Source organism: Monodon monoceros, unplaced genomic scaffold (genome assembly GCF_005190385.1).
Source record: "Monodon monoceros isolate NGI ecotype Baffin Bay Population unplaced genomic scaffold, NGI_Narwhal_1 Super_Scaffold_9, whole genome shotgun sequence".
Lineage (NCBI taxonomy): Eukaryota > Metazoa > Chordata > Mammalia > Artiodactyla > Monodontidae > Monodon > Monodon monoceros.
Genome location: NW_021703786.1, coordinates 20,250,964 through 20,278,416, shown reverse-complemented (window position 1 = coordinate 20,278,416; position 27,453 = coordinate 20,250,964). Strand labels below are relative to the sequence as shown.

General features: G+C 59.0%; 1 protein-coding gene across 4 annotated transcripts; it reads right to left on the bottom strand.

Annotated features, from left to right (window-relative positions):
- FMNL1 (formin like 1) lies at nucleotides 1–26,206 on the bottom strand. 4 transcript variants are annotated; one of them, XM_029212746.1, is made up of 27 exons: nucleotides 25,767–26,206; nucleotides 16,374–16,457; nucleotides 14,691–14,804; nucleotides 13,835–13,908; nucleotides 13,398–13,481; nucleotides 12,924–13,061; nucleotides 11,016–11,124; nucleotides 10,003–10,079; nucleotides 9,699–9,792; nucleotides 8,751–8,825; nucleotides 8,328–8,438; nucleotides 7,078–7,227; nucleotides 6,485–6,586; nucleotides 6,053–6,305; nucleotides 5,498–5,797; nucleotides 5,172–5,296; nucleotides 4,293–4,495; nucleotides 3,601–3,835; nucleotides 3,372–3,440; nucleotides 2,754–2,834; nucleotides 2,536–2,665; nucleotides 2,253–2,416; nucleotides 1,897–1,998; nucleotides 1,653–1,748; nucleotides 1,262–1,382; nucleotides 1,008–1,106; nucleotides 271–752 (listed from the first exon to the last, which is right to left on the bottom strand). In XM_029212746.1, the coding sequence occupies exons 1-26, from the start codon at nucleotides 25,893–25,895 to the stop codon at nucleotides 1,015–1,017; spliced, it is 3,312 nt and encodes a 1,103-aa protein (XP_029068579.1). In that variant the 5' UTR covers nucleotides 25,896–26,206; the 3' UTR covers nucleotides 271–752; nucleotides 1,008–1,014. The 4 variants fall into 4 exon arrangements, with proteins under 4 accessions (XP_029068578.1, XP_029068580.1, XP_029068581.1 ...); XM_029212745.1 differs by lacking the exon at nucleotides 1,008–1,106 and having other exon boundaries at nucleotides 1–752; nucleotides 14,721–14,804; XM_029212747.1 differs by lacking the exons at nucleotides 1,008–1,106; nucleotides 10,003–10,079; nucleotides 13,398–13,481; ... (2 more) ...; nucleotides 16,374–16,457; nucleotides 25,767–26,206 and having other exon boundaries at nucleotides 1–752; nucleotides 11,016–13,350.
- Nucleotides 26,207–27,453: the final 1,247 nt, after the last annotated feature.

The following is a 27,453-nucleotide window of genomic DNA, read 5'->3' as shown; positions in this document are numbered from 1 at the left end:
GGAGCTAACCCTGCGTCTCTAACCCGAGCAGCAGGCTTGACCCTCTGCACGCCCCCTCCGCGCTTCCGCAGGGTTCGTGGGCCAGACGCTAGGGTATACGCGCCCTTCGAAGCTGGCTCCCTCCCCCCCAACTCTAGTGCAGAAGCAGCCCTTCTCCCCCTCTCCAGCCTGTTTGCAGAGACCTGCTATGAAGAACTTGTACAAGTAAAGCGTTTGCTGAGCGAAAACACGTTGCGCTTGGTGGGGGCGGGCACGGAGCGGACGCGGATCTTTTGCAAACGTCTTTATTAATCTTGTATAAAAATAAGGTCCACGGGGAGTCCCCGGAGTTGGGGCGGGGTGGGGGGGGGTGGAGGGGGCGCGAGGTTGCACTTTATAAGTTACAGGCCAGGCTCTGGCTGAGGCTAAGTACGACTCTTGGGGGAAGAGGGGTGCTGCAAGCAGCATTTGGGGGGAGGGGCCAGAGATGCTGCCCCCAGTGGCCAGATGAGGGTGCACCCGCCTATCTGAGGTGGGCGCATGGTGTGGACCTCGGCGGAGGAGACTGCCCCGCCCAGCAGAGCTGAGGACCACCTTCCTTGAGTCCTGGCTTGCCACCCTCCCTGCCCCCCCCTCCCAGCCTCCCGGTCCATCTGCAGAAATAGTGGCTACAGGGAGAGGTCGGAGGTGACCTGAAGGGGGGGTCCGGGGGGGGCGCCGACGAGCGCTGCGACGGCCTGTGTCTGTGCGGATGTAGGGCTGGTTCCGCAGATCTGGAGGCAGAGAGGAGAGACATTTACCTTTTCAGGAGTCTGCCCAGGGTTGGGACACCACTCCAGGGCACAGGCCTCACCCCTCTAGGGACACAGGTTGTGTGCATGTGGGAGGGAGCCTGTTTGTTTATCAGACCTCCCTCCAACACAGCCCAGCTATGCATGGTCCAGGGGAGGGCAGCATGACTCAGTCCCCCCCAAGGGCCCCCAGGGCTGTGGGCAGCCACTGGGATCAGAGGCCAGGCCGCTGGGTACCTGGGGGCTAGAGGGGGATCTCCTCTCCCAGGCTGGCCTCACAGAGGAGCCTGGACGTCCTCTTGCCGGTGCGAGCAGTGAAGGGCACCGTCTTGAGCACTGAGGGTTGGAAGGGAGGAGGGGAGAGAAAGGGAAAAGGAAAAAAAGAAAAGTAGCAAAGAGGCAGTGAGGCAGCCAGACCCCCAGGGTTGGGCGGCAGATGGAGGACAGCATAGGACAGACCAAGGACGGGACAGGCCCCACCAAGTCCTCACCTGTGATGATATCTTCAATGGCCCCATCACGGTCACTCTCATAGATGAGTGGCTCCTTCTGCTGCTTCCGTTTCAGCTCAGAGATGAGGTCCATCTGTTGCCGCCGGATCTTGGGTGGGGACTGGGGAGGAGGGCGAGGGTATATCGCTCCAACTCCAGGATCCCCTTCCCCCCCTGTGCCACTAAACCCTAGACCATCTGCCTGCTCCCCCATGGTAAGAGGAGCTGGCTTGAGGAAAAGGAACCCATTTCCACCCCAGGCTACTGGGGCATCCTGGCCTTGGGCAGGGTCAGTCCATAAAAATAAGGGCGTGCAGGAGGGCCAGATCTTTGGGGTGAGGATACCAAGCATCATTGGATCCTAGTACCAAGTTCAGGGGCAGCTGCCTACCTTGGGTGCTGGGGGCTCCCCTTTCCCCGGGGTGTCGGTGCCTGCCTCCTGGGCAGCTGCTGCTTTCTTCCACTGTTCCACCTCCTGCTCGGCTTTCTGAGGGGCCAAGGCAGGTCTGCGTAAGGGGAGTCCTCCCTTCTCTATTCCGCCCCCCAGCAGAAATAACCCCTACCACTCCCACTGCCCAGGTGGAGAGGCTGCAATGCCCTGCAGGGGTCCCAGCCTACCCACCAAACACACATACCTTATAGGCTTTGATGAAGCGACTGAAGAGGGAAAAGAACATGGATGGGGACGTGGTCTTGGGGTTCTCTCCGAAGTACTCCACCACAGACTCGTAGGCTTCCTGCGGGCACAGCCTGTCAACCCCACCAGCACAGACCCCTCGGAGCCTGACCACTGCTCTGTACCCCCTTAAGACACTGGCCACTTCATCTCTCCTCCTCCAGGCAGGTGGCTGCTCCCTCCTGCCCCATCCCCCCAAGGCGTCCCTGCTGTGGTCATAGCGCTCCAGGCCTTGGCTACACAACCCCACCTAGGTAGTCCTTCACCCCCCACCCCAGCTTCCCCACCTCCCGGGCCGGGTCAGCCCCAGCCCACCTGAGCCGTCTTGCTGTCTGCCAGCAGCTTATCCATGATGGGCGAGTTGGCCCTCAGGAACTCCTTGAGCACTGCGCAGTCATCCTGCCGCACAAACTCCCGCTGGGTCAACTCCAGGCCTCGCTGCAGGGAGCGCACGTCGGCCAGCACGCTGTCCAGGGACACTGAGTGGGAGGTGGGGCAGCAGAGAGGCAGCATTCCCATCCAGTTACCTCCTGTGGTCCCGTTGCTTTCTCCCAACCTGTATCCGTCCCCGGGGCTGAGCCCCTCCCCCCACCCATACCTGAGCCCGCCTTGTCCAGAAAGTGCAGGTCGCCGTGGAAACCCGTGAGCTGTGGGTACTTCTCAGCAATGACCTTCACCAGGTAGTGCAGCAGCGTCTGCTTGCGGTCAGTCGACTTCATCTCCAGCAGCTGCAGTGAGGACCTTCTGTAAGCCCCAGGCCACCAGCCATGCCCCAGCCCCCGGGCCAGGGGACCTCTCCTTGCCCCGCCCCCTCACCGCATCCAGACTCTGGAGCCGGAAGCCATAGGCTGCCCCACGCTTGCTGCTGTTCATGTAGTTGCCGAAAGCCAGGACGATCTGCAAGAGGCGGGGTGGGGGTGGCGGGGGGGAGCTCAGCCAGGTGCTGGGGCTAAGGAAACCCCCTGAAGTATAAATTGCACAAGGAGAAAAGGTGGTAAAGAGCAAGCCCTGCACTCAGCGCCCACCGAACTCCTGCGTGGATGCCTCAGGTCCATGATGCATGCATATGCGTGTCCGACACATGTGCACAGCCAACACCATGGCACACCCAATTTTGTCACCTGCCATCCTTACCCAAAACTGTGCTGCCAACACCTCCTCCAAGGCTGTGGGGTCACCATCTCCCTCACAGCCCGACAACACGATGCTCTGCTAATGAACCCTCAGGCAGGGTGTGAGGTACGCTGTTGTAACACGGCCCCCATCCCCACCTTAGCTTTGCCCTTCTGAGCCTGGATGTTAGAAGTGGGAACCTTATAGTTGTTGCATCCCAGGGACTCAGGGCAGGGCCTGGGTCTCCCTCTCACACAACCCAGAACAGGCAAGGCATCATGGGTGGGCCCCGCCTCCTAGACCCTTGCCCTAGGCTCTCACCTCCAGGATCTGGCGGAGTTTGTCCGAAGACTTGATGGACATTGAGGCTGCAATGATGGCATTCAGTTGCTGGGGGTGGGATGGGGGAGGCATGGTAAGTTGGGGCAGGAGTGGGGGGAAGCCTATAGGAGGCTCAAGTACTCCCAGATGCCCTCTTGGAGACCAGGCTGCAAGCTGCCTCCTCCCCAATCCCAGCCCAGGCCGCATCGCCCTGCCAGCCCGTGCACACCGGCATGAGCAGCTGGGCAGTATCTGGGAAGTTGCCCAGGAAGGTGAGCGTGTTCACGCGCTCGGGCAGGCGGGGGATGCGGCTGAAGCGCAGCATGAAACGGTCCTCCTCTGACAGCTCCTCTATGGGTCGCTGCTCCCGCTCGAAACGGGCAATGAGGCTATGTTCATACTCTGTGGGCAGGAAGCGGGTGAGCAACTCCAGGAAGTCCAGGCCAAGGGTCTGTAGGTCGTACCTGTGAGGGGAGGGGCCAGTATCACTCCACACTCACCAGTTCTTGAGAGCAGGACCACTCCTACCCCATTACTTGATGGAATAAATGAACTTAACTATTTGCTATTGCCAACAGCTTCGGGGAATAAGAGATAACAGTCAAGGGAAGCTGGGAGTTAGGAAGCCCGGAGTCCCAATCATACATCAGTGGCGGCGTCCAAGCAGTAAATGCCTGGGCCTCAGTGTAAGGAGGCAAGAAGGCAAAAGGAACATCTCCATCCGGGCATGGACTCACAGTATGACCTCAGTTTTCTTAACCTGAAAATGGGAACACAGTTCCCTGCCCTACTCTCCGACCAGCATTGGTATGAGACTTGATGGGCTCTGTTCCATAGCTGGGGCTCTTTTACTATCTGCCTAAGAACCCCGGCCTAGCAGAGGGGCTGCGCTGCCTCTAAGCCTGGGGCAGAGGTACTCACGTCTCGATGGCCTGGCAGATGCGGTCCGCCCCCAGGTTGCCCTTGCGCAGGGTGATGGCCAGGTTCTTGGCCCGGTTGGCCTCGATGAGCGTGGCTTTGCTGGGGGCCTTCTGGGATGCCTTACTCTTGAGGGCGCTAAGATCTACATTGGGGCCTTGGGACTTCGTCTTGAACTGCTGCTCAAAGTCACTCATGTCCAGCTCCTGAGGGTGCAGAAAGAGGAGGTGGGGCTGGGCGGGGCCGGGGGCTGGTGCGTTCCTGGCTGAGCGCCATGCTTGGTACTAGAGCCACCTATCCAGCCCTGACCAGGCCACCAGCAGAGAAACAAACCAGTACGCAGCCTGACCATGCACCTTGATGGGGGATACAGGCGAAGCACATGGAGCACCAAGGAGGGGCAGGAACAGCACCCCATCCAGAGGACCCAGACTCCAAGCCGCTTCAGCTGAAGCAAGAGCCAAACTGGCCAGGGTTAAAAAGAGGAAAGGGAAGGGCATTCCAGGCAGAGGAACAGCATGAACAATGGCCTGGAGGCAACAGAACACAACCCTTTTGGAAAACTGAAAGTGTAGTTAGAAGGGCTGAGGCCCTGGTTGTCTGTGGGAAAGTGGTGGGAGAGGGGCCTGAAAGGAGGAGAGAGGCCAGACTTAGGGGAGGGATGAGCCCCTCTGCAGGCATGGAGGGAAAGCCTCCAAGGGAGTCAGGACACACTGCCTACGAGATGCACTAGTCCAGTTTAGCTTGACCCCCATTCTTGGGGCTCCATGTCCTCCTCCATAAAATGGGGTAGAGGAGGTGACCACCCCCAGTGCCCAGCATGATCCAGGCAGGTCCCCCCTTCTCTGGTGCCCACACTGGCAGCAAGGCAGGACCACTCACCTGCAGCACCTTCTCGTCATTGAGCTCAGTGAAGACAGTGCCTGTGATCTGATTGGGTTTCAGGGCCACCCAGTTTAAGAGGGGCATTCTGAACTTGGTCTGGATGGGTTTCTTGGCCTTCATTCCTGGGACAGAGAGGGAGTGGTCACTGGGGCAGTAGTAGGTGCCATGGCTGGAAGGAACCTGGGCCCAGGCCCAGTGAGGACACACAGAGCAGACTGGAGGCAGTAGGAGGCCCACAGACAGAGGGTCCTGGAGGATACTGAAGCCAGAGTACCCCCCACCGCACCCCCGCCTCGTCCCCATGCCCTGAACAGTCTACTCACCCGGGCCCATCTCTGAGCCAGGCCCTCCAAGAGCAGCAGAGGGACCTCCCGCAGGCGGTGGGGGCGGTGGAGGCACCGAACCGTCAGCGCCCGGAGGCAGCGGTGGCGGCGGGGGTGGGGGCGGCTGGTCTCCCGGCAGCGGCGGCGGGGGCGGGGGCTCCGGACTGCCTGGGAGGGGCGGGGCCGGTGGGGGCGCCAGGGGCGTGGCATCCTGCTGGGAGGGGAGACCAGGTAGTGGGAGCGGCAGCGGCGGCGGCGGGGTTGCTGCTCCGGGAACCGGCTCTGCTGCAGGTGGGAGTTCTGAGCCCAGCGAGAACCGGGGAGGGGGCGGGGAGAAGGGCGTGTCAATTTCTTAGGTTGAGGGGTCATGTCTCCGCCTCCCCGCCCTACACATGCGCACTGGGCTCATTGCGACCCACCCGCACCTGCCTAAGCCACGCCCACAATCCAAACCTACCCCTCCCACCTCTCCCCGCCTGAGATGTGTCCCCAGGCTCCTCATGCACGTCCCGGTTCCGCCATTGCTACCCCACCCGGCTTGAAGCCCCTGCACACCTGGGCTGGGGGAGCCGATGGGCACCCTCGGAGTCGGGGCATCGCTGCCGCTCGGAGTTGCCACAGCGACCGGGAGGATCTCGATGGAGACGGCATCCCCGGGCCCCCTCAGGATACGGATCAACCCCTTTTCCTCCAGCTCCTCCACCTTCAGCTCTAGCGCTGAGGGCCGCGCCGGGGCAGGGGCAGGCACTTTCTCAGGCTCAGAGGGACGTCTGGAGGTGCCCATGGGGGTCGATTCGCTGAAGCGCTCCTGCGAGCCGCCGGTGGGGGGTTAGTAACCACCGGCAAGCCTGGCACAGAGCCCCCATTTTCTTGCCGGGGTGGAGGGAGGTGTCAAGCCTAGAAGCCCCAAATGGTCTGTTCTTGGAAGTCCGTCCCACCCCTGGCCCGGCCCACCCACCGCCCTACCCCCCGTCCCCCCAACCTCACCCGCAGGGTCTCCAACTCCTTTCGGGTCTGGCTTAGCTGCTTTTCCAGTTCTGCTATCTTGGCCATGGATTCGTTCTCCGCGTCCCGAAGCCGCTCTGTCAGCTGTGGCACCAGCACATGGTGAGCTCCCACCCGCAGCCGGGCATTGGCATGGGCACCGAGGGGGCGGCACGAGGCATGCCTGCCTGGAGGGCTAGGGGAGGCTTCCGGATGTGCTTAGCCCTGGGGTGCCGCGGGGCAGCCAAGCCTGGCACTTGAACCCAAGTAGGTGAGGTACTGAGAGCGCTGAAGTGCTCTCAGGAGGGGAAACCAAGGCACCACTGATGAGGGAGGGAGCTGGCAGGGGCCCCAGGCACCCAATTCCACCCAAACCAGGGCCTGGGGTCCGAGCACCTGGAGAGGAGAAGACCTGCCTTCCTCAGAGGTCCAGCCCAGTGGAGGAGCTCAATGAACATTCATTCATTGAGAAAGGCACCCAAAGGATTCTGGTGAAACTCAGGGACCCCCAGCTCACACCTAGAACCAGTGGCTGATATCCGTGTGGGGCTCTGTGGGCTACTCTGTGCTGGGCCAAGTTCAGGAGCAGCTCTCACCAGGGCCACCTGCTCCTGCAGCTCCTCCACGTGCTCCAGCACAGCATTCTTGGTCTCAGTGTCCTCCAGCAGCGCGCCCACATCAAAAACATTGTCCAAGTAGGCCTGAATCTGTACCTGCAGCTTGTCACTCTCCGTGAGCCGAAGCCTCTGTCCCCAGACGGAAGGTTCAGGTTGAGTCCTGGTGTGAGGGATCTTTCCAGTACCCCCCATCACACCAGAGCCCAGACAAAGGGGCCTGAGCCCTAGCCCACTTTTGTTTCTTTATTTTTTATTGAGATATAATTCATATACCATAAAATTCACTATTTTAAAGCGTACAATTCAGTAGTTTTTAGTATATTCACAAGGTTGTGCAAACCATCACCACTATCTAATTTCAGAACATTTTCATCACCCCAAAAAGAAACCCTGTACCTGTTAGCAGTCACTCCCCATCCCCTCCTCTCCCAGCCCCTGGCAACCACCAATCTTTCTGTCTCTATGGACTTACCTATTCCGGACATTTCGTATAAAGGAAGCGTACAATATATGGCCTCTGTGTCTGGCTTCTTTCACTGAGCATAATAGCGTAATGTTTTCAAGGCCCATCCACGTTCTACCATGTATCACTATTTTGCTCCTTTTCGTGGCTGAATAATATTCCATTGAATGGACATATCACCCTAGCCTGCTTTTCACCTTTTGTTGATCCTGGCTTTCAAAAATCCAATCCCGAAGGCCCTGCTCCTCTGGGATGCCTCACAAAGAAATCAGAAGAAAGCTACAACTTCTCTGCTCAGGCTGAGCCACGAAGTACCAAGCCCCTCTGCCCATCTTCCCCAGAGCAAGGAATTCCCCCACGACCCAGATCCATACAGCATGAGCCAGCTCCTGCTTTGGCCCAGTATCTCTGTGCTCCCTATTGTATGCCTATCTGAGTCTGGTGCTCCCAGAGCCAGACCGAGGGCCACCTAGAGCCTGTTCTAGCACCTGCAACAACAGCTCCATGGTCTGAGTGCCTATTTTGTGGCAGGCACCACTCTATACAGTTACAGTCTTTATTATTTCTATGATTCTCCTATCTTACAGATGGGAAAAGTGAGGCTTAGCGAGAAGAGACCTATCTAAGGTCACATGAGCTAGGAAGTGGCAGAGTCAGGATTTGAACCTTGAACCCAGGTCTGCCTGACCCTGGCATCTGTGCTAACCACTGAGCCATACTCTGCAGCAAGCAAGTGGTTAAGTCCTGGGGGGAGTGCAGGGCTCACCTCCAAGTACAGGTCCAGGCCCAGGTGGGTGAACTCATATTGCAGGAAGACGCGGAAGTTCATGTTCTCCACCGAATGTACCACAATGTTGATGAATTGCATGCAGGCCACCTGGGAGGCGGGGCAGTGAGCAGGTCTATGATCCTCTTGGTGGGGGGTTCTCAGTGACTTCCACCCCCCCCAGTTTAACCCCAAGTCCCCCATCCTTGCCACATTTCTCACCCCACTAATCCAGCTTTGTCCCACCCATATCTGTCCCACGTACCCTCCTCCCAGCCTCCCCGTCACTGACATCCGCCCCTCCCCCACCAACCACTCAGTCCTCATATCTGCAGGAGCTGAGCCCAGATCCCAGATACCCAGGCTCCTAACTGCTCCTGGCACCCTAGGGTGACCTGGCCCAGGCTGGGCTCCTGAGCTCACCATGAAGTCAATGTTGCTGTCCTCGTTCCGGAAATATTCCATCAGCTTTTCAAAGCGGTGCTGCTCCCCACATACCTGGGTAGGAGGAATGGCTGTCACTGAGGTCCCAGTGACACACCTCCTAAGCTATCTTCCAGCTGTCCCCTTTATGCCTCTGTGAGCACCTCTCAAGTTAAATCGAAGTCGGGCCATGTCACTCTTCTGCTCAAAACCTCAATTCCCTCTTGATCGCTCACAGCCCTCCCCAGCACTGACCCATTCTGGCCACACTGGCATCCTGGCACATTCCTACCTCAGGGCCTTTGCACCTGCTGTTCCACCTGCCTGATGTGCTCTTACTCAAGACAGCCACCACATCAATCCCTCACTTCCCTCACAACTTTGCTCAAATCTTACCTTCTCAATGAGGCTTCCTAACCACCCGGCAACCAGTTCCCCCTCCCCTGACAGCTTCCCTGACTTTTTTCCCCAGAGCATGTACGATTTCTTCATAGACTGTGTAACTTGCTTATTTATTATATCGCTGATTATCTGTCTTCTACTGCCTTCTTTGTTTCTTTTGTTCACTAATGTATCCCAAGCGCCCACTCTGTGCCTGACACATAGTAGCCCCTTGACGAATGTTCGTTAAAGGAAGGCACTGATCCCGTGCAGCCTTGTGCATCAAACGCTCAAGCAGCTCCTTCGCGAGCCTGTTAACCAGAGCCGGCAGCTCCGAGATGTGTGGATCAAGGCCAGTTTGGGCAGAGGCTCAGCAGGTCCCCATAGTTGTCCCTGTCGCCCCAGGCAGTGCCCCTGCGTGACCCTGTACCTTCCCTTCAGATGAGGAAACTCCCCAAATACCCACCCAGCGTCCCTAGCTGTCCCCAGCAGAAGCCACAGTTGGCAGCAACAGGGCTCCAAGCAACACTAGAGGGCAAGTACATGTTTGGGCGGGGGCTCCATTACCTCCTTGAAGTTGTCAAAGGCGGAAAGGATGATATCGTGTCCTCCCCGAACCAGGCACACTGCTGCCAGCAGCTCCAGCACCAGAGCCTTGGTTCTGGGGAGAGAAGGGGCAGGCTGTCCCTTGCGAACAGGCAGGCCCCGCAGCAAAGGTGGATGTGGGCCTGGCTAGGGGGGAGGGCAGGGGAGCTGATGGGGTGGGAATGAGCCTGGGTAGCGGTCCTGAGAACTCAGGGGACAGAGTAGGCAAGGGGTGAAGTAGGAGGAGAAACTAGACATGGAGAAAGGTTAGGGGCCTGGAAATCACCTAGGGTTCTTGTTGTTGAGGCTCAGAGCAATCTCATTGACACAGGCTGGGTGGTTCATGACGAGGCTGAAGCCAGACTGGGGAGAAAGGAGAGGTCAGCTCCTCCAGGCAGACCCCCCAGGGTTCTTTTTTTTTTTTTGGCTACGTGAACCCAGGGCCCCCGGCAGTGAGAGTGTGGATTCCTAACCACTGGACCACCAGGGAATTCCCAGGAAGGTCTTTATATCCAACCACAACCTCCTGGGTGGCAGCCAAAGCCTGGTCCCTCTTTTTAAATACCTTTGTCTGGGACTTCCCTGGTGGCGCAGTGGTTAAGAATCCACCTGCCAATGCAGGGGACACGGGTGTGATCCTCAGTCCGGGAAGATCCCACATGCCGCAGGGCAACTAAGCCCGTGCGCCACAACTACTGAGCCTGAGCTCTAGAGCCCACGAGCCACAACTACTGAGCCCGCGCGCCACAACTACTGAAGCCCGCGCACCTAGAACCCGTGCTCCGCAGCAAGAGAAACCACCGCAGTGAGAAGCCCACGCACTGCGACGAAGAGTAGCCCCGCTCGCCACAACTAGAGAAAGCCCGCACGCAGCAACAAAGACCCAACACAGCCAATAATTAATTAATTTAAAAATAATAATAAATAAATAAATGCTTTTGCTCAAAAGCCAGTGTCAAGACTCAGTACCTTGGACAAAGTGAGTCCTTTAAGGCCAGCTGAGTGAGGGAGGAACGGCTTCACCAATCACCCCTCCAAATGAAATAACCCAGAGGCTGCTCTCCCTGGTGTGCAGCCTTTCTTAGTGGGGTGCCTAAGTCCCCACGTGAGGCATATCCATGCCCCCAGCCATGTCCAGGGTATTCTAAGGGACCTGACCAGGAAGGTGCAGAAATCTGGGCTTCCCCTCAAGACTCATCAGCCTCAAGACCCTGAACTAACAGCCCAGATCCCCAGGGCTCTCCAGTGGGGACAGGGTGGGGGACAGTCAGGGTCAATGCCCCGCGCCCATTGACCAACCTGGTAGTTCATGATGGCACGCAGACACATGATGCAGATGTGGACGTCATCCTTCTGGCTGATGATACGGGAATTCCTCAGGGCCTTCCTGCTATGGGCCGGGGTCAGCCTGGGCAGGTGGGGAGGAGGCAGCAGGGGTCAGAGTCCCAAACCCAGCTTCCTATTCCCCCCACCACTCAGGTGGCCACTGGAGTAAGAGGGGGCACATCTGGAAACGTCTGCTTCCCGTCCACCCAACCAAAGAGGCCAGCTGAGGGCTGGAAGTCTTCCTCAGTTCTTAGGCCTGGGGCCTGGCATTTCCGGGGGAGAGGTGAAGAGGCGGGGGTCAGGGAAGCAAAGACCCCCTAACAGCGACTTGGTATTAAAAAGAGTTGCTGGGGCTTCCCTGGTGGCTCAGTGGTTGAGAGTCCGCCTGCCGATGCAGGGGACACGGGTTCGTGCCCAGGTCCGGGAGGATCCCACATGCCACGGAGCGGCTGGGCCCGTGGGCCATGGCCGCTGAGCCTGCGCGTCCGGAGCCTGTGCTCCGCAACGGGAGAGGCCACAACAGTGAGAGGCCCGAGTACGGCAAAAAAAAAAAAAAACAGTTGCTGTGTTGTGGGGATGGAGAGCTTACAGAGGGAAAAGACCGCCAAAGCTTGTGAACGGCCATGAAAATACTCTCCACAAGGTGGCGCTCACAGCCATGTGAGTTTACCTTGCATCTTGACAATTCAGACAGCCATGGGTCAAATCCCAGCTCACTGATTACTAGGCATGCATGTTACTTAATCTCCCCGGGCCTCAGTTTCCTCTTTTGTAAAATAGGAATGGTAATAACAGTACCTTCCTGATAGGGTTGTTGGGACTATGAAATGAGCTTAGAACAGCGCCTGGCACATAGTAAGTGCTCTATGAATGGTTTTGCTGATTTTTCGCTAAAAGAAACATGATTTTTTCCATTGTCGCAGAACCGCCAGTCAATACTGGAAGGCCCCACTCCTCGCTCTTCCTGCCACATCTCCCTTTTCCCGTCATTGCTCAAACGTGCCTCTGAGTCTTTGCTTGTGCTGTTCCTTCTGCCTGGAATGCCCTTCCCTGTTCCCATCACTGCTTCTAAAGCCTCTATCCATCTGCAAGACACAGTTCCAGCATCATCTCTTCTGGGAAGCCTTCCTGATGCCCCAGGCAGTGGCCACCTCCCTACTCAGAGTTCCCAGTCATACTTCCATGACAACCTGTCACACACCGTCTCCTACTAGATGGAAGGCTCCCAAGGGCAGGGTAATCTGTCACCTGAGAATCTACCACCATGCCTGGTACATAGTAAATGCTAAAAAAAATGTTTGTTGAATGAATGAATGAATGAACAAAGAAATATATTGTGAGAGTTTAGAACTTAAGATGAAGTTGGTTTCCTAGACCCAGAGTGGGAAGGAAGGTACCTGGTGTCCACATGAGGCTCCAGGGCCATCTCCTTCCCTCTCCCCACCTCCCAGCAGGATGTCATAAGTTAGGGTGGGCTGACGTATCCGAAGCAGCTGAATCCAGGGGTGTCACCTGAGTTGAACACCTCACCCAACCCCACCGCCACCCTGGAAGCTGACCAGGCATGCACCTGCCCCTAGGTGGCTACGTACCGGGGAGAAGGGGGGCATCTGGAGTCCGCATGGGAGAAAACAGGGGGTTAGATGATACAAAAGGGGTCCCACCGACCCTGAAACCCCCCCCTTATCTCACCAGCACCCCAGAGGCTTCTTAACACACACATTTCCCGAGCCCTGGGTGAGGCCCTTACTCTGATCCCCAATGCCAGGCTACCCCTCTCACCTCCCCCAGGGCCCTGGTGGAGCAGGCTGGGTACAGCCGTCCAGGGGTGAATTCTCCATTCACCCCACCACCTGCCACCCCGCCAGGGGGCCCACATACTTGATGGTCAGGTGGCGGCTCTTGGGCTGTGGCAGCAAGGATGAGGGCGGGCCCTTGCTGAGATCTTCCACCGACTGCTCCAGCGGCTTGCTCTTCTCGGAGCCCGGGGCCCCATTGTCTGTGCTCTCCATGTAGTACCTGTGGGGGTTAGACTGGGGATGGAGGCCGACACTGCACGGCACCTCAGAGGGGGTGGGGGGAACCCAGGGAGAGACAGATCTGCAGTAGAAACTGGGGGCAGGCGGAGGAGGCTGTGTTCTTGGCGCTGTGCTGGGCCTAGCAGGTCCCAGCTGGCCACCGCAGGCCACCTCCCTCCCCGTCCACGGCAGACCATCAGGAAGGGGCCTTGCTCAAGCCAACTGCAGGGCTCCAGGGTGGACCCAGGCTAAGTTGCCTGGAAGCGGCCCGAGGAGTGGGCGAGGCGCAGGAAGGCACGGACTCTGGGGGTGGGCACAAGGGCAGGGCCAGGCTTACGTGACAGAGCACTGCACGAAGGCCAGGTACTCGAGCAGCACATCCAGGCCACGGTTCTCCTCGTTGAGGAACTCCTGCACCCACCTGCAGGGCACAGGGCTCCCTGAGTGCCGCCCAGGAAGGAGGTCCTGCCCAGTGTTGGCACAGAATGGGCACAGCAAGGGCCCGTGGGCTGCCCTTTCCCAGGAAGACAACAGCCTCGCAAGACCCAGTGACGCCAGGCGATGATGGTAGAGGCCTCGGGCAGGACCCACGGCCCAGCCATGCCTCAAGGGGCAGGCAGAGGGTGGGCAAGAGAGGACACCCAGCCTGGAGGGGGCCCATAGGCACAGCCTGCGGGGGGGATGGGAGGATAACAAGGGGAACCCAGGGGCTGCCTGCTGCCAGAGCTCTCCCCCTCCCCCGACCTTCCCAGGGAAATCTGAGCCCTTGCTCACCCAATGTGGTTGGTCCTCAGGGAGGTCTCCAACTCCCGTAGCACCTGGGTGGACTCCTGGACTCTCCTCTTAAACTGGGAGCCAAGAACAGGGGAGTCTGGTGGGTGGAGCGCAGGCCTCAGCCCACAGTGCCTGCCCACCCCGACAGCTGGCCTTTCACACTCGGCTGTCTAGACCACCTCCACACACCTGCCCAGCGGAATAAGCATACTCAGGCCACACATACACCGCCCCCATACAGACACACAGGGTGCGCACCATGGCCATGCACAGACACGAAAGAGGCACACACGTCTCTAGACACAGACATACAACACGCGCGCACACACACACACACACCCATATATGAGGACAAAGGGTACACACACATTCAAACATGAACACCCTGGGTACACACACACGTGCATATCCATACACAAGTACAGTGGGTACACAGACATAAGACACTCACATATCCACACACAGACACATGGGGTACACACACACACACACACACACACACACACACACACACCCCTATACAAAGACTCAAGGATACACATACATCCATATGTGGACACAAAAGGACGTACATAATACACACACACACATCCATGCCTGGGCACACAGTGTGCACACATGCACACACACTACACAAGTACACACAAGTGTACACATCTGAGTACAAATAGGAGCTGCAGAGGAACCCGTGAAAGTGCACGCCCAGGGCACTCTCAGTCCCCTGTGAAAACGCACACACACGCGTCCACGCACCCACAGAAGCCTGCAGAAAAGTCTATACACACAGTTACTCCAGCTGCCCAGAGCTTGGAAAGTGCAGGGGGAAAGGGACAGAGAAAAAGGGGGCGACATATACCCCTAAGTTGGACATCCAATCTGCTGCTACCTTTCGGCTGACCCCACCGATTTCCAGGTAGCTCTTCAGCTTCTGGATATAGGCTTCAGGGGGGTTCTTGACCTGAAACCGCTCCTGCGGAGATGGAATAGGATGTACAAGGGGCAAGTGGCCAACCCTTGTCCCAGAGTCCCTTTGTTAGCTCTGACCCAAGGTCCCAGGCTGCCTTAAGACCCCCCTGAATACCAAAGGCATAAACCCAAACATTCGGCCTGCCACTTGAAAAGACCCCAGTCACCGGCCAGGCCGTCCCTTGGTCTATGGCCACAGGCCTAGAACAGCCTGGATGGAGTGTGGAGGGGTCAGTCCTACTATACACCCCACCCTGGAGGGGAAGACTCAGGCAGGCCAGTGAGTGGCACCCTCCCAGCCCTGTGCCCTCCCTGGGCCACATCCCAGCCCAGAAGTGGGAGTACCAGGAGGAAGAACACTCTGGAAGGGCCTTATGAAGCGCCCAGCTCCTAGCAGGATGGGGGCCCCTCCCGCAGGGCTCCACCCCAGTCGTCGTGTTCACCTGTGTGTGTGAGTGCGCACGTGCGAGCACGTGACCTGTGCTCAACAAAACAATCCTTAACTCCCCCACCCCATCCAGGGCTCCAGGAGCCACTCACACAAGAGGCAGGGGCCCCACTAGAGGGCCTCCACCCAAAGGAGCTCCCACCCTTCCCAGTCCAGACCCCTCAGATATGCCCAGCCACCCCCCTCAACCTCCCACTTCTCCCAGGCCTCTGTGAGCTCAACCTGAGATGCCAGGCCAAAGGGGCAGGGACCCCTACCCCAGCCCCAAAGCCTCCGGAGGCAGCTCCCCACCCTCTCCCCATAGCCCTGCCCTCACCCCCCAGACTCTGCCCTGCCAGCTCATCCCATCCTGGTCCACTAGCAGAAGCCGAAGGCTCAGCCCTGGCTCCCAGGAGAGGCTCCCTGCTCCCCAAATCCCCACCCCCAGCCTCCAGGGCCACAGGCCCGCCTCCCTCCCTCTCTGAATCACTGTGGCAGCCAGGCCCCTCCCTGCCACAGCAGGCATCCTCCCTGCTACCTCAGACAGCAGCCCCACAGCTGAAGGGGCTGGGGCAGCCAAGAGAGCCACGAAGGTGGCAAGTCCAGGCGGCGACTGAGAACCGGGAGACGGGGCCTCTAGTCCTTGCTCTGCCACTCGGGAGCTGGCTGACTTGGGGAACTGCTTGGCTGACTACAGCTCCTCTGGATCCAAGGTCAAAGGAGGACAGGAATTCCTGACCCTCCTCCCCACCTCCCATGGGGTGGAATGAAGATGTCCAGCCCTAGGGCTGTCCCTCTCTTCCCCAGTCCAGAGCTGGAGGGTGGACAGAGGCTGCCCCGGGAAGCTCAGCAAGGAGGATGGGAACACGGCCCTAGCTGCCCTGGCCAGTACCCTGGACCAGCCCCTGTCAGCTCTTCAGAGGGCAGACCCAGCCCCGCTCGTGACTCATAAGGTCCCTGGGGAGGCCCAGGCCCAACACAGGGGGATTCCAGAGTCCTGTATATGCCCTCAGCACCCTCCCCAGATGTTACGCTGGCCTCTGGGCAGGGTCTTGGCCCTGCGGCAGCGTGGCAGTGTCCCCTCTCCTGCCAGCCCCAGCCTGGCCAGGACAGAGCACCCGGATGACGGAATGGGCCTGTGCCCACCTGGTCACAGATGAGCTCCCACTTCTTCTCGTTGTCATACTGGCTCAGCAGCTGGACCTTGTCCGGGGGCAAGTTCATGCAGTTCTGGGGAGAAGGACGACAAGATAAAGATGCTGAGTCTGGGGCCCTAACCCGAGGGGGAGAGGACCATGGGCATTGTCAGGGGACCCACTAGAGGCCAACTCCCTAGTAGGCCTGTCATTCACATGAGTCCCGTCACCACCTCACCCCCGGAAATAAGTAGCATTAGACAACGAGAACACCGAGTCCCAGAGATGGAGCACCTTTCCGAAGGCCCAACAGCTAGAAAGTGACACTGGGATTTGAATCCAAGTCTGCCTGACTCCAGGGCCTGGGCTCCGTCACCCCTAAATCGCCCCCCCCGGCACAACTGGCACGAAGGCAGGAGCGTGGGTTCGCAGCCTAACTTCCCGGGACATCAGGCACCTCTGGGCTCGTTTCCCCACATGTGATAAGGGGGTACCATCTCTTCTCCCATCTGCATGGGAAGCTAACAGGGACCCGTCTCTGGCCAGGCCCAAGTGTGGCCAGGCGTGGACTGTGCCCCGTTCCCACATGCCACCAAACAACACGTGTATGTGGTCCCAGCCCAGGGCACCAGTGTCTCACAAACACCACAAAGCCTCTGCAAGGACAGCAGCCAGCAGCCCCTGTCCCTCTCCAGCCCCCTCCCACTTGGTCACTTCGGGACAGACCGAGGGAGATGAGGTCAGATGGGCAGGGAGTTCCAAGCAGGTGCATGGTGGCTGCAGGGCCCAGGTGGATTCCAGGGGAAGGTCACCCAGTTACAGGAACCAGGGACAGCAGCCAGCACGCTGGGTCTGTGGTGCTGGTGGCCCAGGCTGGGACTCCCCTCAAGAGCTAAGAAAGGTCAGCACTGCTCTGCCTAGGTCCTCCTCCCCCAGCCACAGATGACAAGGGTACAACGTGCCTGCCGAACTTCTCCCCACAGGACAGGCTTGGTGTCTCCCCTGGTGCTATGGAATCACCAGGTGCCACCAGCGCTAGGAGCTCCCTGGACCCCCAGGACTTGGCGTGTCTCCCTAAGAGAACCAGCAGATGGTGCCCGTTCACCCCGATTCAGTAAACCCCAGGTTTATTGAGGGTCTACTATATGTCAGGCTCCAAAAGACAGTTCTGGCCCTCAAGGAGCTTAGTCTGTACTGGGGATGTGGGAGCCCCAGGGAGCCCCAACCCAGGGTAGAAGAGGCCCCTGTCACCAGCTCTGATGGCTCAGACTACACATCCTCCTGAGAGGCCCTGAGAGGAGGCCACAGCTGGAGCAGAGAAGGGGCCACACCCACCCAAGGCTTCTCGGCCAGCTTCCTCTCCCGGGCGCTAAGCCTAATTCGGGGTCTCTGGCCAGACCTCACCCCGAAAATCACTGCCTTAGGTCGGCCCCAGACAACAGGAAGCTTGGTACCCTCTGCCCCGGTTGCCCAAGCTTTCCGGCCAGGGCCCCACTTGAGAGGTGAAACCGCCCATCCACCAGGCCCCCCCCACCCCGGGCCGACTGGGCATGGCGATACGTCATTCCTCTCCCCCATTGCGAAAGTGAGCCCAGATTGAGGAAACCACCTGCGGTCTCATCGGCTGCCCTCCCCCAACCTGCCGACAGCCAGGACAGCTCCTGCCCCATGGGAGGGACTGCCCAGGAAGGGGCCCTGGAGCCCAGAGAAGGATGTACCTGGCCAGGGAGGCCTCCCTGGGACCATTCTCTGCCTCTGTCTCTCTCTCTCTTTCTCCCTGGTCCCTCCAGATCCATCCCCACCCCACAGAGACCCAGGGTCGGGCAGCGCCGAGGTGGGGGTGGGGGCCAAGGCTGAGGGGGGAAGAGGAAGCAGAGAGAGAAGGCAGGCGATGCCAGGGAAACTGAACCCGCGGCCAGCACGGAGGAGGAGGTGGTGGCGGGGGAAGGAGGGCGCAGAGGAGTGAGGGGGAGGGCTCGGCAGCTGAGCCTTAGAGGAGATCGCCGCTTCCTGACGTGGGTCCTTCTGGGCTCTCACCCACCCTGGGGACTTGCTGGCTCCAGGAATGGCCGCAGTGCACGTCTAGAGACAGCAACTAATCATCATAATGACTCCAACAACTGTGGTGCCAGCTTCGCCCGAAGGCTTACCAGCCCTGCTCACAGACGGCAGCCTTCCACCCTCACCACCACTATTGGCACTGCCATTAGTCCCATCCCACAGGTGCAGCACACATTGGTTCAGTCACCTGCCCAAGGTCACGAACCCAGTAAGAGGGGAGCCAGGCTGACTTTGCGCCCTGAGCCAACCCAGAACCAGCGCCCAGGTCCACTCCCCCAGTTCAGCCCGCGGTTATTACTGGGGAGGGGGAGGTCTCTGCTGGGCCAGCGCCCCGTCCCAGCAGTGGTGGAGGGCAGGGCACCCCTTTGCCCCTTCCCCACCTGGGCCTCCTCAGGCCCCCGGGCCTACATGCCAGCCTGCTAGACGGGCTAAATTTAGGCTCGGAAATCAGAAATAGCTCTGACAGCGCTGAGCACTAATTAGCAGCTGTTCCTCGGCTGTGCCCACAGAGGAGACGGGTACCGTAGGAAGCAGAAGAGGGACCAGCAATGCCACTCACTCAGAGTGGGGTGAGGCCATCCTGGAAACAGTGACAGACCCCCAGACTCGGGGCCCTTAGCAAGGAGGCAGCGCCATGGGGCTGGGGACTGGGAGACAAGCAGAAGGTTGGCTGATGGCCCTCAGATGGGACAGGGAAGGACCGGGAAGTCCAGGTGTGCGTGGCGGGGGTGGGGGGGTGGGGGCGTGCGCGCGGTGTGTGGGGGGAACACCTGCCTCCTGTGAGGGGGGTGGCGGCTGTGATGTGGAGGAACCCAAGCGGGATTCAGGGGACCCAGGCTCTGGGCCCACCTAGCCTGACTGCTTCTTTGTCTCCTTGAGCCTCAACTTCCTCCTCCATAAAATGGGCACACTTGCCTCCTACCTCAGACTCACAGGGCTCCCGGGAACACTTCAGTGAGAAGCTGTGTGGGGTTGTTTTTTTGTTCGTTTGTTTTTGTTTTTTTAATATCTTTATTGGAGTATAATTGCTTTACAATGGTGTGTTAGCTTCTGCTATATAAAAAAGTGAATCAGCTATACATATGCATATATCCCCATATCTCCTCCCTCTTGCATCTCCCTCCCACCCTCCCTATCCCATGCCTCTAGGTGGACACAAACCACCGAGCTGATCTCCTTGTGCTATGTGGCTGCTTCCCACTAGCTGTCTATTTTACATTTGGTAGTGTATATATGTCCATGCCACTCTCTCACTTCGTCCCCCCTTACCCTTCCCCCTCCCTGTGTGCTCAAGTCCATTCTCTATGTCTGCGTCTTTATTCCTGTCCTGCCCCTATGTTAGAAGCTGTGTTTTGACATAATAATACTCTTCAGGGACGTACCACTATGAAGAGGCATGTCACAGGTTGGGGGGGTCAGGGGAGTCCACTGAAGACCCCAAGGTGAGGGCTGTGTGGCAGACAGAAATTGGTGAAAACATTCGGAGAAGTGGACCTGTCTCCAAGGCTTGGCCAAAAATGAACTGAGCCTCCAGCTCCCACCCGCTGCTGCCCTTCACACTTTGCGAAGAGGGAGATAGGGTTCACCTCTCAGGGTGTGGCCAAGAGAAGGAGCTGTTTCCCTGCTCCTCCTATTAGAATGGGTGGGGATCATTCCCCTGCTTCCCTGCCCCCTCTCTGTGTGTCAGAAGGGCCTCCAGCCCTGCACACCCAAGGCCAGCCCCTTGCAGGCAGCCCCCCATCCCAACACTGACATGTGGGCAGGTGTCCCTGAAGACTGAAGGGGCTCCGGCTACATGTGGACACAGTCACACCCTCCAGTTTCACTTTTAGTTTGAGCTGAGACTACGTCCCAACCCACCCGCCCACCCTCTCCCTAGGAAGCCCAGCCCTTCAAGCCCTGGGATGCCCTTGAACTTAGGCACCAGCCCGTCTCAGACCAGCCCCACAGGCATTCCACAGCCTGATGGATCCAGAAGCCAGCCCTGTCCCCCGGCCCCACTTCCCCATCCATCTCCCCTGCCCACCTCTACATGGCTTCAAGCTTGGTTTTAGAGTTCTCAGGGCATCTCCAAAAACAATCAACGTTATCCTCTTTGAAAAATTCTGGTATATGGATTTTCTAGGGCTCTTATAAGCAATCCCAGGCTTAGAGGAGGGTGTGGGGTAACCCGGCCCTAGGGTGCTAAGAACCCCAAAAAGTTAACAGCTTCTCCCGTCAGGGTTGAAGGGTCCCCATGGCAGGAACAAGGGCAAGCAGGGTAGGAGTCAGAGCAGCAGGCACTGCCCTTATAATCCAGGCTGGTAGGAGAATAACGACAGCAACAATAATTAATATTCCCCCAAACATTCAATCCGTGCTAGGTGCCATGCTAAGGGCTTTACATCTATTAACTCATTTAAATCTCAACAACAAGCCTACACAGTAGACACTATTATAATCCCCTTTCCACAAACGGGAAACTGAGGCACAGAGCCATTAAGCTGCTTGCCCAAGGTGACCTAGCTGGCAAGCTGGTAAGAAGACTCAGTTTCCTCGGAAGAAGGAGCGCTCAGAGCAATGAGAAACATGGGTCCCGGCCTCCCAGGGGTCTTCTGCAGACAACCTGGCCCCCGCGCCTGTCTGAGGAACCAGGAACAGCCGGCCCCATTTCCTGCCACCCAGCACCCTACATTTCCTGTTGTTGCCCACACTGAGCTCTTACTCACTGGGGAACCCCCCCTCACCAGCACACCCTCTCTCTGAGGGAAGTGGAGGCCTCCCCACCCCTCCCCATGTGCACACAGCTACCGTTAGTGCCACCGCTGCCCCACCCTCCAGGAGAGGTGGGCCCTCCCTCTCGTGGTTTCCGGCCACCAGGCAGTTTTCATCTAGGCCCCTCTGTGGCTGACGTGCTTGATGGCAGGGAGGGCAGCCTGACCTGTGACTGCTGAAGACTGAAGATGGCACCCTTGGTTGGTCTTGGAAACGGAGGTGGGGGGAGGGAAGAGGCAGGGTCTGGGCTCCTTCACCTCGAAGGGCCCCAAGACGAAGAGGACCAGATCAGCCTCGACATCATCCTGTCCTCACAGTGGACAGTGTTTACTGAGCACTTGTTCCGTGTCAGGCATTGTGCTAAGCACTCCATTTAATCCCCTCAACTCTACTTAATCCCTTCAACAATCCTAGCAGGCTGGCATATACCCTTTTCATTTTTGGGGGCTGCACCGCACGGCCCGCGGGATCTTAATTCCCCAACCAGGGATGGAACCTACGCCCCCTGCGTTGGAAGTGTGGAGTGTTAACCACTGGACCGCCAGAGAAGTCCCTGGCATATACCATTTTTATTATCTTTTTACACGGGAGGAAAACTGAAGCTCGGAGAAGGTGGGTAACTTGTTCAAGGTCACACAGGTAGTAAGTGGCAAAGACAAAACTCAACTCCCAAACTTCATGACCCCAAAGCCCAGGAAGCTACTCAGCCTTTCCTGTGAGTAACCCCTGCCCTTCTCAGAGGCAGGGAGGGCTGAGCCACCTTCCGGGGCTCCATGTTCCCAGGAAAAATTTAGAGGTGGCCCCAAGAGCAGCCCCACCTGTTCCTGCCCATCTCCCCCAGCTCTTTGCCAACTGGTCCCAGATGTCACTGTGAGTCATGCCTACCACATCCCTGTGTTTCCAGGGGCAGCACGTGCCAGTACTGCCTGCTGGGAATGGCACCCCACGGCCTCTGCCCAGCCCAGCCTCTGACACGGGGCCACAGCCCCATTGGGATCCTCCACGTGAGGCCCCAGAGATGGGAGGCACGGGGCCTAAGCGACCCACAGCTCCATGCGCCAAACTTCATCTGCCCCACCCCAGAGGAGGGAGCTGCCTGAGGAGGCAGCGCCTCGGTCACAGCCTACAGAATGGAGACGCCCATCTGCCCTTCACCCCCAGTCCCAGCCCCAGCAGGGAAGGAGCCCAGCGAAAAGCAGGACTCGCAGCACCCACACCCTGCCGGGGACTGCCCTGACCTCCCTACGCAGCCTGGGCACATGCTAAGGGCACCCCAGGGTGCCAGGCCCCATCAGGTAAATTCCTCTCCTCTTGAATGGCAGCATCACTTGGCCTCAAGCACATCACAGCGCCTTCCCTTGATCCCTTTGCCCCTAAGTTACAGGCGCCTCCCTGCCCAGACACATCAGGGGTGTCCTAGGCCAGGCTGTAAGCCTGGCAGTTCTGACAGGCCTGGAAGGAGTGCTCTGCCACCCCAAACCCTGACCCCTGCAGGGGAATGCCTGAAGAGGCTGGAAGACACCCAGCGTTCAGCGTGGCGTAGGAGAGGCGAGAGCATGGAGCTCGGTGGGCAGGTTTTCCCACCATTGCGGCAGGCAGCCATCACTCCTCCACTGTTGCTAAGGCAGCAGGTGGAAACCCTGGATCAACCTGCTCTTCCTCCGCACCACCAGTTAAGCAAGGGCACCCCTCTCTCTCAGAGCCTCCCTAGAAAAGTAGCTCGCACCACCCATTCTTGCACGGGAAAAAGGCTGCCCAGGGGAAAGGGAGAACAGCACCCGCGTCTCCTGTCTGGCAGTGGGCCTCGGTCGGGATACCCCTAACCCATAAGAGGAGTTCCACAGCCAGAAGCCAAGGAGTGGTTTTAGATTTCAGGATCCTACCACCCACCAGGGATGAAAGGGCTGAGCTTCAGTGAAAGGAAGAGGTTCCCTGGGGCCATGTGACTAGATCCCAAGGGGAGGGCTGTGCTTCCCCCTTCCAGACTGGGGGATCCCTGGGGGTGGGAGGCCCACCACTCAGCAGTCTGAGGCTCTTCTCCTTTTATTAATTTTTTTTCCTAAGGATTTTATATTTATTTGGCTGTGTTGGGTCTTCGTTGCTGCGCACGGGCTTTCTCTAGTTGCGGCGAGTGGGAGCTACCCTTTCTTTCATTTTCTTTCATTGCAGTGCGCGGGCTTCTCATTGCGGTGGCTTCTCTTGCTGCAGAGCACGGGCTCTAGGCGCTCGGGCTTCAGTAGTTGTGGCTCGCGGGCTCTAGAGCGCAGGCTCAGTAGTTGTGGCGCACGGACTTAGCTGCGCGGCATGTGGGATCTTCCTGGACCAGGGCTCAAACCCGTGTCCCCTGCATTGGCAGGCAGATTCTTAACCACTGCACCACCAGGGAAGCCCTCTTCTTTAGACATTCACTGAGGACAGGGCTGAGCTCTGGCCAAGGAGGCAGTGCTCAGATGGAGGCACTCCCTGTAATCCCCGTCACTGGGACTATAGTTTTAGCCAAATCTGCATCCACCCCCCACCTCCCCCACCCCACCCCACCCCCCACCAGCCTCAGGCAGGGGCCAAGGGTATAGTCCCAGGGCACGGTGGTGAGGAGTGCGGAACGAGGTTCTTAGCCAAGTGACCTTGGGTTGGGTGCCTTCTGTGAATACAAGACATGGGACAGGCTGATCCATCCCCAGGAAGAAGGGGGAAGTGTAAACACACTGGGGTTCCTTGGGGAGGGGGCCGGTGAACCCCAGTGGGTGCTGCTGCCCTAGATTTCTACCTAGCCACCACCGCTTTCGCCACCAGGACACCTTCAGACCCCTCTGTGGGCCTTCGCCCTCCACGCCCTGGTTCTCAGGGACTCCCAGCGGCACTTAGTGTCAGACTCAGACAATCGGAGCTAAGGCCAAAAAACACGCAAGCGTGGCAGTCAAGTCCTGCACAGGCATCAGAACCTCACCATTTGACTTTTGGATTTTCCGGTGGTCTGAATTACTCACCCAGCTCCCTCCCCATTTGGTGTGTGTAACAGAGAACGGACTGGGACCTGGACTTCACCCTGAGAGCCCATCCCCCCCCATCCATAGACACACATTTAGGGGGAAAGTCAGGCTGGCCAAGGTCCAGGGATCCACCACCAACTCAGGCTCCCCAGATGGCCCCCAGAAACCGTCTATCTCATTCTTCCCCCTCCCCCTTCTGCTCCGCTCAACTCAGCTTTGTGAAGCCATGGATTTGGGGAAAGGGAAGCAGGTGGAGAGGTGGGGTATTTGGGGACTAGTCTGATGTGAGGTCTCCCTCAGCATCCCTCCCGCTCCCTGAATCAAACAAGGTGCCTTCACGTGGACAGCTCAGACCCCGCCCCACCCTACAGCTCCTTCAAATCCCTCCCAGCACTTCTCCTGGGAGGGGGCAGCAGACAAGACTTCCTGGAACTGGGAGGAGGGGCCACACAGGGGATCTGGCAAGTAGGGCCTCAAGGCAGGCCAGGGGAGGGGAAATGATGTCAAGGAGGTGGAGAAGACGAAGAATCAACAGGGCCACCAGCCTGCGTGGCTCTGCTGCCTGCGTCTACCTCAGGCCCCCACCCTCAGACCTGCAGTGCTAGCCTGCTCGGACTTGGAAGTGCCTCTGGGGAAAAGCACGGCCTTATTTGCCTGTCACCCAGGGTCTGGCAAGGGAGCTGACAGCAGACAGGCCACCAGGCAATTAGTTAGGGAAGGAGCCTGGGACAGGGTTGAGATAGGGAGAGGGAAGTGAGAATGAGTGGCCATTTCCCCTCCCTTCTTCTACCAGGTCTTAGAGAACCCTGACTTTGCTCTGGAGCCCCTACCCACCAAATCCATCCCAACTGCCTCCAGGCTCAGTTGATGGCTTCCTCCCCGGTGGCCTAGTCCCCAAGCCCCCCAATCCCCTGGAGCAGGTGACAGTGAGGGAGAGGGGCTTCCAGACTTTTGCTCCACCCCAAGCCAGAGTGACCAACCCATTCTGACCCTGCCCTTCCTAACCTTCATCCCTCCAGTGGGTGTGAGGGGACGCACAAGATAAGGACCCACAGACAAGCTCTCCCGGACATGCAGTGAGGAAGAAACACAGACACCCCCAACTGCATGATCTGACAACCCAGCTCCCAGCAGCTCAGGCACCAGCGGATCAGGACCAAACACCTCTACTCAGTTTCCAGCTCCTAGGAGGTTAAAATATAACCCCTTATGTCTTTGACCCTGAGACACAAGTAGATGCTATTGCACCCTGTGGCTGGGCCTGCATGCAGTGGGGAAGGGGGTGCTCCGGGACCCCCCCCCACCCGCGTGCTGCGCTCCCAACTTCCTCACAGGACATTTTTGTTTAGACCTTTAGACCCAGAAGCGCTGTGGGAGGGGGTATCTTGGGGAGGGAGACTGGACGGTTGCAGAAGAAAGTTTTGGGGGGAGAGTGCTAAGTCACTCTTTAAGAAACCACTGTCACTCCCACCCCCTGGAGGGGCCGCCACCAAGCCGCCGGAGATCTCCAAGCGGTACCTGAGCCCCCGGGGGCGGGGACGCGTGGCGAGCCCCTGCCGCCCCCCGCCCGCGCCCCGCGCACAGCGGGCCACACTCACCAAAACCCGGTTAAACCTCTCCTCCAGCTCTCCGGCCGCGGGCATCGGCTGCTTGGGCGCCGCGGGATGCTTGGGGGACAGCGCTGCGGAGCTCGCGGGCTGCTCCGAGCTGCCGGCCGCGTTGCCCATGGTGGTCCCCACCCAGTCGGCCAGGCGCCTCCAGCCTCGGAAATCCAGCTTTCCCGGGGAGGGCGGATGAGGCTCCCGGCCTGGGGGGCGAGGAGGGCAGCGGATCTCGGCGGCGGCGGGGGCTCGGCGCCGCGGGCGCTCGGCTCAGCGGCGCGCAAGGGCCGGGGCGCAGCGTCCCATCGGGGCGGCCCCGTCCGAGGAGCCGGGCGGCGAGCTGCGGGGTCGGGGGAGGAAGTCAGGCTGCAGGCCGCCGGGGCCAGAGGGCTGGGCCGGGGGCAGGAAGCTGCGGCACGGGCTCCCCCCTCGGCGATCTTCTAACTTCTGCTGTCGCTCCCTGTGCGCGCAAACCGCATTTCGCCTCCGCCGCCGCTACGCACCCAGCCCCAGGGGGGCGGGCTGGAGGGAGGGGGAGGGCGCCGGGCGCCTGCCGGGGGTCGGCCGCAGCCATGGCGTGACGGAGAGGGGGCTACCGACCCGCTTCACCTGCCACAGAGGGGGCGGCCGGCGCCGCTTCACCTGCCGCAGCGGGAGCAACCGAGGCGAGGCAGAGGCGGCGGCGCGCTCGGCCGCGCCTCGGGGTCCTAGAACCGCAGGCTCCCGCTCGCTCGGAGCCGGGCGACTGGCGGGGTCTGGGTGAAGGGGGTCACGGCCTGGGGGACTGAGGGGGCAATCATCGGAGTCGAGGACTGCCACCACTTATGAGAGCGGCTTGGAGACCCATGACGGTGCGGCGTTGGGGCGCAAGGGCTGCGTCCCCCTCTCGGGTTCCCGCCGGAGAAGGTGGGAACCCCCTTCCAGGCCCCCCACCCCTTGTTTCTCCCCTCCTCTGTTTAGCCCAGGACCGAGCTGAAGACCACAGAGAACCATCTGCAAATAAGAATCCCAAAGCAGGGCGGGGGGCGCAGATCCAGGCCAGCGGAGACCCCCGCGACCTGTCCACTCTGGACCAACTCTGCGCCTGTGCCGGCATCCCCAGTGCTTTTAGAATGGGGGCGCCCAAGGAAAAAGGCAGGCTGCGAAAATCTGGGGGCCACCAAGGCGGTCTCAAGGAGAAGCGCGGGTATTGGGGAACGGGAGGATTAAAGCCAGCATCCACGCTGGGAAAGGAGCAGGAACCGCAGAGGGGGAAAAAATCTTGAAGCTGTCACCTCCAGAGACCTACGGTGGCCTCTCGCTTGCCTTGACGAATAACAATCTCTGATGTCTGGCAATTACAGAAATACTTCCAGAGGTCTTCTTTCATTCATCCTGACAATGACCAGAGAAGGTAGGTATTGATATCCTCATTTTAGAGGGGGAAATTGAGGCTCAGAGTGGTTAAGTGACTTGCCGAAGGGCACACAGCTAATAAAGGGCAGAAACAGGCCTCCTTTCTCTCCACCTCCAAAATCTACAATGCCTTGGAGCTGCTGCCCCTTCCTCCCATTGGCCCTCTCATTCAGGATGGACCAGAGGAGGAGAGAGTATTGCGGTGGGGCCGGGGGGGGGGGGGTGAGAACCCCAGGTCTGGGCACAATCTCCAGCCTGAATTTGAGGCTTTTCTCTTTCAGTTGCTCTT

Excerpts from the sequence above, each read along its gene's own strand:
- FMNL1 (XM_029212745.1), bottom strand. The coding sequence starts at position 25,895 with ATGGGCAACGCGGCCGGCAGCTCGGAGCAGCCCGCGAGCTCCGCAGCG. Across the intron at positions 14,805-16,373 it reads GGGAGCTCATCTGTGACCAG|GAGCGGTTTCAGGTCAAGAA; the intron begins GTGGGCACAGGC and ends CCATCTCCGCAG. Across the intron at positions 13,482-13,834 it reads CTGAGGACCAACCACATTGG|GTGGGTGCAGGAGTTCCTCA; the intron begins GTGAGCAAGGGC and ends TGTGCCCTGCAG.